The sequence below is a fragment of the Idiotropiscis lumnitzeri genome, chromosome 1, assembly GCF_059441095.1.
Source record: "Idiotropiscis lumnitzeri isolate Australia: NSW breed Sydney's pygmy pipehorse chromosome 1, RoL_Ilum_1.0, whole genome shotgun sequence".
In the NCBI taxonomy this organism is placed as follows: Eukaryota; Metazoa; Chordata; class Actinopteri; order Syngnathiformes; family Syngnathidae; genus Idiotropiscis; species Idiotropiscis lumnitzeri.
In genome coordinates this window covers 34041411-34052513 of record NC_142391.1, presented here as the reverse complement: position 1 = coordinate 34052513, position 11103 = coordinate 34041411, and the positions used below count along the sequence as shown (strand labels likewise).

The 11103-nt window shown below is 42.9% G+C and overlaps 1 protein-coding gene across 1 annotated transcript in view; it reads right to left on the bottom strand.

Moving 5' to 3' along the window:
- Nucleotides 1-2367: 2367 nt before the first annotated feature.
- Nucleotides 2368-11103, bottom strand: part of setbp1 (SET binding protein 1) — a 41343-nt gene continuing 32607 nt past the window's right edge. Inside the window, exons 4-7 of the mRNA XM_088296878.1 lie at nucleotides 8900-10843; nucleotides 8620-8824; nucleotides 7458-8511; nucleotides 2368-3240 (exon numbers count right to left, since the gene is read on the bottom strand). Coding sequence (XP_088153004.1) covers nucleotides 2732-3240; nucleotides 7458-8511; nucleotides 8620-8824; nucleotides 8900-10843 — 3712 coding nt within the window. The 3' untranslated portion in view covers nucleotides 2368-2731. The remainder of the gene's footprint in view (nucleotides 3241-7457; nucleotides 8512-8619; nucleotides 8825-8899; nucleotides 10844-11103) is intronic.

Below are 11103 nucleotides of genomic sequence, written 5' to 3'. Positions count from 1 at the left end.
GAATACAGACTGCCGCATTCATGACACAATTGCAACAAACCTAATGTTGTTCATGGTTTACATAGTAATTCATTGATTCCGTTGATTGTGAGAAACTGATTGATAGTTTGTGGTCTAAAGATGAACATGACAGCAATTAGGTAGGAAATGTTGAGATACTTCCACTCAAACCTCATTTATGGCAGCATCATTTTGCTGTGTACAACACTGGTAGTTTCACACCTGGTTTAAGGCTGGACTTGTAAATAGGATTTGCACTGAATGACAAAATAGTACTGAGAAAATTTTGTTAAATGATTTCATCTTATTCACTACATAGGACCGCGTGGTTGTCTTAAGATACGGAAAGTGAACGTGACAACCTCCTTTGTTAATAATAATAATATTTGTTACTTGCAATTACCAACACAGATATGAGTTTCACTTTACGGTATCTTTATTTATAGTCTTTAACTTGTGCCAATAATGACATAAATCATTAATACACACAGCAGTTTCTGCCAATTGGGGTCACTGTTTGGTAAGAATACTGCCATAATTTATGTAGTTTTACAGTTCTGATTTCGTGTAGCGGATAACAAAAGGGAGGCTTATTGTAAAAGGGTTATCCAAATCATAGTATAATAATGGAGCACTTATATCTAGCAGATGGCCGAAGCAATAGCACTAAACATGGGCTAAACTATTTGGCAAGAAGTCCTTCGCTCTAGCTGCATTGAATTAAGCAGTTTATGAAGGTTTCATGAAGCTTAATTGATAACCAGTTTAAAAACCCTTGTTGTAAAGTGGTACTGCTACATAAGTGAACTTTAACTCTAAGTATCTTCAATTTGAATGTCATCTAGTAGAGAGGAGCCCCCCCCCCCAAAAAAAAGATCAAACAACACACTAACAAAGCGTTAGGGACAGTGCTCGGAATACACGATCTTTACCAGTCGCCCCCTTCTAGTTCGCTTAAGACAATCTGTGTTAAATCCTGTTGCAGTTCAGATGTCCAACATACATGTGTGATACTCTATGCACAATCATCACTATTTTTGGGTTGAAGGTTAAATGCTGCTTGCTATTTCTCAGGTCAAATGTCATTTCCTATAAGAGAACAACAGAAATCATAAGGCACAAGTTGAGCTGCTGCAACTGAGAATCCCACCCTGTCCAAACAAAAGAGAATTTCCTGAAAAAAGAACACTGAGTAATATTTCTTTATATACGGAATAAAAACTAGTGAAGAGATTGCTAAAAGGACACAGTACACATTGACATTAAAACAATCCTGGCTACATTCTAGAGTGCACAATGGGGTGATTTACATTGGTTCCAACACGATAAAGACGCTGATTTTAATTCTGTTAAATAAAACGTCCTCACAATTAATACTGAGACTTTGGTTTCAAAATACTGAATTTTTGATTTTCTGTCCCAAAAATATTTTTTGAAATGAATGTAGAAAGAGTGGGGTAAGCTTTCAGAACACTATATTGGAGTGAGCCCTCTCCATTCAATTCATAGCCGGGCTTGGGTTGGACGCTTTTGGCTGCGCAGCCTGCATATACAAATTGATTAAAAGTAATGCATGCTCTCCGGAATGGATATCCACACCATCCAAGGCCAAAAACCATAAGGCTGGAACAAGCATTTAAGTGCTGCATTTGATTGATGCAAGTGTACAGTTTTTTTTTCATAGTGCATTAAACCAACTTTTAAGGTTTACAACAACAAAAAAACACAAACACACCTGATATTCCCACTGTATACAACGCCCCCTCCCCCTCCCAAGATACAAACACAATTATGAATGTATGACTGAATACATGTGGTTTCTATCTGAAAACAAACTTGTCTTGCGTCGCATCCATGTCTGTTTTTGGTTATAGAAACAATATGCAACGTTCATTGTCTATAGTACAGCAATTAAATCGGATATACTGAATTCCAGTACATGTCTGTGAGCTGGTTTCCTGTTGTACAAGGCAAGCGAGAGTGGAAATGTGTCTTATGTACAATTCTAGGACAGTCTCGTCCACCGTATTGCCTTTAAGTCAGCGTCCAGGATAGGTTTCGAGCTCTCCTGTATTGGAGATAAACCTCTAGATTGGGGGAAGGTGAAGGGGAAAAAAAGATACGGGATTAAGCTGCAGGGGTGGACTAATAAAATCCCAACTCAGATGGTAAGGGAACACAGACGCGACATATAGTAAGAGCAAACACCGGGAGAAGTACAAGGGTAAGGTGGCTTAATTACTGCTGTGTTCTCTTTGACAGGCTCCCTCAGAAAGGCAGAAAAGAAGCTGAGCTGCACAGTTTTATTTGAATCATAACCCCCCCCCCCATACGCCCCATTGCCCTCCCTCCCTCCCCTTGCTGGTAAATATATGGCTCACGCCACATTCTGATACAGTATCATGAAGTACCATACACATCACTGTATCAGATACATAAAGAGTCACATAATATCCTCCACTGCCATTAGTACCACACAATTTGATAGCGTCAGATTCCGGATCAAATGAAAACAGATAGTGCCATATTAAATGCAGTTCCAAGCAACCCTTAAAAGGCTCATGTTCAAACTGAGGGCTGGCACCACAAGTGTTCTGACCTGCGTCCTTCTCCTAAATCAAAGTGCACCAAGGAGTCACCAGATGAAGGGCACTGGATCTGATAAGGATGAAACAGCGCTGGCTCCTTTCAACGCTCCCGTTCATTTACAGAGTCGCTCTCTCCAGCAGGTCTATTGATTGGAGGGGGCCCATAAGTTGTCCCTGCTGTTGCCCCTGCCCCTGCGTTTGCCCCCTTTGGCCGGCGGAGGGAGAGAGCGGGCTCTATGAACAACCTTCTCGATGGTTGCCGAAATGGAATCGTGGTTGGAAAACTCAAGAGGTTCTGGGGGCAAAGTGGGCCTGAGACTCTGTCTACCTGGTGGCTCATCGCACCTCTCCAGAACAGGCATCCCCTGAGTCCTTCCATCAGCTCTTTTACTGGCCAACACGTCCAGCCCGCGACCGCCGGCCCGGTTCTCCTCCCTCCTGTTGGCCGGGCCTGATTCATCATCCAGCGGTTGTTTTCGGGGCCGTCCGGGTCGTCTCTTGATAATGTTGTTTCCAGTTTTGGCTTGTCGCTGCAGGCGCTTGGCACGGAGGATCTTCTGCACGTGATCGAAGTTCAAAGAATGCATCCTTCTCACCTCCTTCTGGATCTGTTCCACCTCTCTGCGCTTGTACCGTCGCTTACCGGGAGCACCTGCAAAAGTCAAAACAAAAAAGTGAATAAATAGAAGGACAAAATTCATAAATAGTTCTACTTCAAATGAAAATGAATATCCTCGCCAAGGAAAAAAAAGATATGATGCCAATTGTGCTCATGGAGCGAATGTTTTCCATTTTTTTCTTTGACTTGAAGAGCTTCCTGCTAATTTTGACATATTCATGCAAGCTTTTGAAAGGCCAGCTGAGCCAGGAGAGCATATCCTATCCTGTAATTGTCTGCTCGGGAGCAGAGAGGAGGAAACCCACAGAAATGTCTCCTTCAAGCATTTCATATGTTTCCACACAATCACAACCTTGTGCATCTGGAGCAAAGGCTGCCAAAAGCCATCTAAACACGCTCCCACACACACACACACACACACAGTATAATTAACGCTGCAATTTCTAATTTCCTTCTTGATTTCAGTAACCTCTTTCTGAGCCGTCTCTGTCATTCTTTTTGTTTTCCATCTCTAAGGCCTGGCACCCTCCCCCTTCGTCTGGGCATTGATTCCAGTATTCAAAATGAACCACCACCAACATGAAGGAAAAGCGCAATCAGCCACCAGTCCCCAAGCAGCGTGCTGACAACATGCTGTTCTCTATTTTTTAGCTATTTAGTTCTTCTCCTTCGAAGACCATCATTTTTGCTTTTGCCACAGTATTGCAAAGCTCCAGTGAGCTCTAAAAAAAATTAAAATATTTCAATACATGTTACCCAAGTAAATAGAAATACGCTCAAAGTAAAAACACATTGTGTGTGTTAGCATTAGCAAAAGTGGTTCTCTGATCAATATTGCGTTTGTGAAATACGAATGAATTAATCAGTGTAAGGGAGACAAAATTTTTTATCAGCTGCAAACCAAAACTGGTGTTCAAGTGTCAGTAGAAAGAAAGAAAAAGACAGATTGCAGAGAGCGATCGATGATGCGGGTTTGACACTACTGTAGTAGCTAATGTAGCTTGAGAACAAACACTGCTAACACTCGTGAACACTCCAAGGTCTGACAAGTGTTTTAAAACTCAGCCTCTAACTCTATGTGATTGGTTATTTGAGACAATAACGAGTGAAAATTGTTCGATTAAACCTGTTTTGTTGATAAAGGATCGCCACTAAAGAAAGTGTGTCCAAAAAGAGTTTGGGAAGATGTCCGAACCATCATTTAATTTTGGGAAATATATTAAAGGTGTCGACAGACTTGAACAGCTGCTGCCAAATTCTACCATTTTAATCAATGACAGCGTAATAAATTTGGGGTTATTTTTTTGCATATTAAAGTAGTGATTAAACGTGATTTTTGGGTGGTGTTGTGTAGTTTGTTATTGTTCAATATTTACTAAATAACTGGTTTACATTGTAAGTAGTGATCTTAGGTGGGTAGGTAGATAGACTGTATATGTTTGATTTTGGTTGATTTCTTTAATTTTTATTTATTTTTTTACTAGCCCACTCAAATAAATGAAAAAAAAAAAACATGAGAGCTTTCAATATTCTTTTCCCATGAAAACGGATGAGAATGCAAAAAAAAAAAAAAAATAAATAATAATAACTCATCTGCGAAAATGTGAATCCGTGGTTGCCAAACTGTAAATATGCACGGGACAACCATGCCCATTCCTGGTTTATCATATCATAAAATAAGGCCATAAAACAACAGCGGTGCTGGTGACTCAAGACTTTTGCACAGTACTTCATCTCAACTTTAGCTTTAGATCTTCTTCAACCTTGACACCAGAGCTGCACGATGCTGGAAAAACATGTAATATGGCATATGGATGTTGACTATAGCAATCTAGATATTATTGCGATATTTAACAAGTACCTAAAGAAATTAATTTTTATATTATCTAATGAAAGACGGAATATTTTTCATGCAATAAAATGATCAAGCACAATGTTCATAGCTAATTAATTGCAATTCTCTAAGATAATGACCAACTATTGGATTTAAGTTTGCATCTGACTATTCAAATTGCATGGGCCATTATTGCACTATAGATATATGTTATATTTTTTCTATATATTGTGCAGTCCTACTTGACATTAAACTTTGCAGTTGTTACATGAGGTCCTGAGTTCCATTGTAAAGTATTTACTAAAGAACTGAGTTGGAGGAGAGATGAGTGAGGCCTGACCACCCTCCATTTACATCTCAGAGGAACATCACATTCTATTGTTAACTTGAGAATTCAGGGCAGACAATGAAATTAGTCTAATGCAGAAAGCAATAAGTATCAAGAGTTTATGAGCTGTACACGTTATCAGCTCAACTGAGCTCGGTCTCACACACATACAAGCATGCGCACACACGCACACACACGCACACGCGCGCACGCACACACAAAGTAGATGAAATTTATGAGCTGCATACACGGGACATAAAACGGGTGACCTTCAGCAGTGCGAGGGTCCATATAGCGCTGACGACCAGTTTCTGTGCGCAATAGGAAGCCCCTGCTACACACAAAGTGCAGGTTTGATCTTTGACGACTGTTGTTTTATAAGATCTTTCTTGGCATCATGAATAGGTGTGAGCATGTGACTTAAAGGAAATTGTCCTCATTAATTCAGTGGAGGAACAGTGTTAGTGCAAGTACTGTATGTATGAGTATGATCAGTGAGATGTGCTGAAAAAATGGGAGTCAAACCTAATATATTAGACACGGTGGAGCTAATGTGGAAAAATACGCTGTCTAACATTGCAGTGTTTAATGTGAGGTTCTGTGCTTGCATATGGCTGTGTGTGTGTGTGTGTGTTCTTGTGCATACGTGCACATGCGCCTGTATTTTAATTGGACTAAAGCTGTGAAGTGAAGCAGTAAGTCATGCTAGAGGAGGGGCAGAGGGAATAGGAAAAAGAGAGGGTAATGGGGGAGCAAGGGGGAGGGGAGACCTGGAAAAAAAAAAAAGAGGGAAGTGAGAGGGGAAGAAGAGGTGGAGGGAGAAGTCTGCATATGGAGGTGAGGATTCCAAACCAACCAAGGAAAATAAAGGGAAAAAATGTGTAAAAGGAGGATAGAAGACATAAACTGGAAGGGAAACATGGATGAAGAGATATGCTGGTTTAGGGGGAGTAGTGTATATATGAGTCATCCGTCCTGAATACCCTGAGGGTGGTGGTGGAGGGGGGGGTGTATTTTAACTGAGCCCTTGCCTTCTCCTCCCCGCCACTGGACTAGGCCCCAGTCATTAAACCCCTGGCTGCCAGCCAGCTCTTTTAACACAGGCAAGGGCTTTTTACGGCGTGTCTGTAGAAAATAAATCACACTGTGTGAATAATATATCTCTGGCAAAGGCATTGGCAGGAGCGGAGGAAGAGGGGAGGAGGGGAGGATTGGTGAATTATAGTTGTCTCCATCCATGCATTACATTCTGTCGATCCCAAGCCAGATGTGCTCACAAGCAGCAGAATTCAGTGTACTAAAAAAAAAAATCTACATTACTTTAAATGTTTTTAAATGAGGTTATATTTGTCTACTTTATGTGTCCATATTTATCAAAAATTAGGGAAACCGTGTCAACTTTCAAGATTTTTTTTCAATAAATTGTTTCCACAGCAGGGACTCGGGGTATTATAACCTTTAAATCACAGAATAATGCATTAGATTATATTGGCAAACATGCTCCTGTTTGACTAAATTGAAAGTCTTAGCAGGTCACATATGCGTTTTGAACATATACCCACTGGTTTGATGTTGCCTATAAAACAACTCCTGCATGACTAAAATACCCCAATCTCAACACCAGAGGAAAAAAAAAACGTAATGTCATCCCTCATAATTCACACCAAGACTGAATAATACACCACCAATTAATTCAGTGATCTACAGTACAGTTAAAACCCAAATAATTAATAGCCTGGCTAAATACTTTGCATGTGTTGAATGATTGAATGATCTTCTGGCAAGGACACTAAACATACATGAGACTCTTAAGAAGTTGTGTTGAAATGATTGACTCTGTTGTCTACTACTTTTAACCTTCAAAGAAAGCATTGATATTCATGTCCAGTTTGAGGTTAAGCAATGTTATGCACCAGGGTGTGAGTACATTTGGCATTAACCATACATTCATTCAACCCAGTGAAGCAGCATTGGAAGTTCGCTACAGATTTGTCTGTTAAGTACCAAGACGTGATAAAGTATCTAGCGTGAAGTGTAATGTAAGTGCTCAAGTTCCCATTATCTTAATGTACAGTAAGTGGTTCTTACCAGAGAGAGGGGGACTGGAGCACTCTTTCATTTGTACTGGCTCCTGCCTGGCAGTTTGCAGTGACATCAGGCCTTGATCTCCAAACACAGTAGGCCTCATCTTCCCACTCCTTGAAGCACAGTCGTTCTCCTGTGACCCCAAGAAGAGGAAGGAAGATGATTCTTGTTGCTGTGATTGGCTACTGTAGCCATTCATGAAGCTGTTCATTGGCTGTCCAGTCTGACTTAAGTGGAAGTGGCCATCGGAAAGAGAGTGTGAGGGTAGCTTTTCGGATTCGAACATCCCTAAAGTGGATCCCAGGCTTGAGCCTCTCCCGTTGGTCCTCTTCTCGTGATGCTTTAAAGGGCCCTGACTGGATGAGTCACTAAGCATGTTGCGATGTGAACTGACCTTGGCGCCACTGAAAAGCCCACCCAACTCTTGCCGGTCTCGCGGAGAAAGTAGGGGTTCATCTTTGTGCTTATGTTTGTGCTTGTGCTTCCTCTTATGGAGGCGAACACCCCCGAGACCACCTGCACTACTACTGCCGATGGATCCCAATCCTTCCCCTCTTGCAGCGGGCCCCTGAAGTTGACCGGCGATGCCGCGATGCTTGACCCCCGGCTGGAGCTTTGAGTGTCCACTAGAGTGGAAAGCCTTGGGAGGCGGGACAGCAGGTCTCATAAAGGGTGATGGCGGAACATGGCCAAGGGAGTGGTGAGGCAGGTAAAACGGAGGTGCAGGGGGGAAATAGCCTAGGCTGAGATGGGGTGTGTAAGGCATTGCATACGGTGCTGCATAGTAATTTCCCCCTGCCAGTGGATAGCCATATCCTTGAACAAAAGGTATTTTTGAGGCAATTGGCTCACTGGCTTTGGCTGGACGACCCCGTCTCCTTTTGGCCTTCAGATCAGCACTCCTACGAATATACGGACTGGAGTCGCAGGAGTACGTGTCATAGGTGACCGGGTAGTAATGATGAAAGTTGAGGCGGAAAATAGAGGGATAGGGATTCTGAGGGTAGCAGGTATATCTTCTGTGAGACACTCGCAGCTGCTGGAGCTTTGACACAACCTAGTGGTGGGGAGTTGGACAAGATTAGAAAAATACTTAATGTTTTAATGCGTATAACATCACTGAAGTTATAAAAGTCACGCAAAAATCATCAAATGGGTGACCAACCTCCTCGAGTTCCGACAGAAAGTGAAGATGATCCCGGCTCTGAAGACACTTCCTCTTACGTCGATTATGTTTTTGCTTCTTCTCCTGCTGAGAAAGGAAGTTGTCCACAGCAGCCGGTCGTTCACTTCGAGCTCGGTTTCCTCTGGCAGACGCTTCTACAGCAGCAGCCTCCGTGGCTTCAAACCCGCACAGATCAAAAGAATACCTGGCACAATATAGCACAACATTTAACAACAGTACCACTGCGAGGTACTTAGCTACATACAAAACAGTACTGCACCTGCGCCGAGAGGCGGGGCCTTTCTCGGTTTGATCCGAAGTGCTGTTGTTGTCAGTCCCGATCCCGCTGTCACTGGGAATAGTCTCTTCACTGTGGGACTCACTGATGGGAGACAAGGTGACCTCCTTTGCTGATGCAGCTTCTGAAAGCTGGGAGGGTGAATTCGCTAAAAGACGTGGAGGTGACAGTTTCCATCCACCGGAGAGAAATCCTCTGGCTAAAGGTTTGTGGGGCAGGGCTGAAATTGGCTGCAGACTGGGCATAGTGGCATCAGAGTGGCTGGTTCTCATTGGTGGCACACTGGAGCTGGGAGAGGAGGTGGTGGCGGTCACAACGGAGCTGTCATATAGACTGGACATGGCAACAGTCATAGAGGGCTTGTCCTTTACACTTTTGGGAGGGTTAGAACATTGCGTTTCAGCTCTGGGTTTACGGCCTCTCTTTTTACCGATGTAGATGGTTCCTCTCTTGCTGACGTTTATCTGTTTTCCCAGCCGAGCCTCAATGGTTGATGCCATGGCATTCATAGCAGAGGTAACAGGTGCGGAAGGAGATTTCAGAGTGCTGTTCTTACTAGAGCTCGACAGGATCTCATTCAGGATGCTTTGCATCTTGCCAAGCTTTACCTTATTTACTGGTTTTGAACTATTTCGGCCACGTTTTATTTTCAGACCACTGGACTTGGAACTGGTAGTTGCTGACATCATTTGTACTAATGATGTATTCATTGTTGTGTTTGGTGGGTTTGTTTTCCTCCTACGATTCAGCCCGGTCGAGGTTTCTTGTGCTAGGGGTCTTGGGGGAGAAGTGGATGTCCCCTCATGGATGGTTTCTACAGTGAGAAGGGGTTGTTTCTTGGGGCGTCCTCGTTTTCTTTTAATGGGCATGTGGACTGTCAGGCTGTCAGTATTTGTATAGAGTGGACTAGAAGGGGTTATCGGGAAGGCCGATGGTGGGTCAAATACCATTGATGGACTACTACAGCTGTCTCTTTGGGGTGAGGTGATGCTGTTGTGACTTTTTGCTTTCAGGTATAACCACCTGTCCTTAGCCTTGCTCGATCTGGAACTGGCTGTCGAGATGGTGCTGTGGCTTGGACTCGGACTCAGAGTTGCTCTCGGTCTCGGGCTGGGGCTAAAGTTTGGCCTAGGTTTAGGGCTTAGGCTTGGACTCATGTTTCCCATCGGGTTCGGGCTGGGGTTTGGACTAGGGAGTCTGGGACTCGTGGAGAAGTTTGGTTTGCTGGTGACAAGATCTCTGTGTTTATGTGCATCAATACTGTTCTTGAGACGACCCATTGGGTTCTTTTTCATTCTGTTAATACTAAAAATTGGTTCGGGTTCAGTCCCACTCCAAACGGAATCATCTTTTTCTGTCCTGTCTGTCCTTTCTCCCTTTTCTCTTTTGTCACCTTTGTCAGGTCTTTCACTTTTCTCTGTCTTCTCTCCACCACTGATCTCACTCTGACTTGTGAGCCTTGAATCATTTTTGTGAATCTCCAACCTATGAGCTACTTTGGGGTCTGGAGGCTTGTGCTGATACTTCTCTGAGGTGTTAGAGTCCTGTCGTTGAAGGGATTGCTCCTCAACAGAAAAGGACTCATCTAAAGAAGGCTTTCTCCGCCTCTTTCGTCCTTTTCCTTCCTCTGTCAGCATGGGCATTCCTCTGTCCTCATTATCCCCTCTCCTAGCAGTAATTGTTCGCTCTCTTTCATCCTTCCTTCTTTGCTCTCTTTCTTCATGAAACTGCTCAGTCGTCTCTTCTTGTCTGTAGCGCTGCCTGTCCTCTGAATTAGATGGGCTTCCTGTTTCTTTTTCAGACTGTCTTCCCCACAGCGTGTCAGCACTGTGAGGATTAGAGAGCATCTTCTGGGAGTCCTTCCTGCCATACTTCCTCTTGATGTTACCAAAGAGCTGCTCATTAACTTCCTGTAAACCTTTCCCCCTGAATAAAGAACACAGAACAATTCAGAAGAGAACATTTTCTGTGGAAATATTGTTTCATGTACTACAAAAACTGTACAATGAATCGGATTATGGCAGAAAATGGGATTACCATGACATCAAGACATCAACCACAGTCATGCATACAAAAGGACATTGCATTAACCGTGCTGTCATTATTTCTGAACAGTGTGAGTCAAACATTTAGCGTAAAGCTATTATGTATTTCTAAAAGAAAATTAAAAAGTGAATCATGCCTAA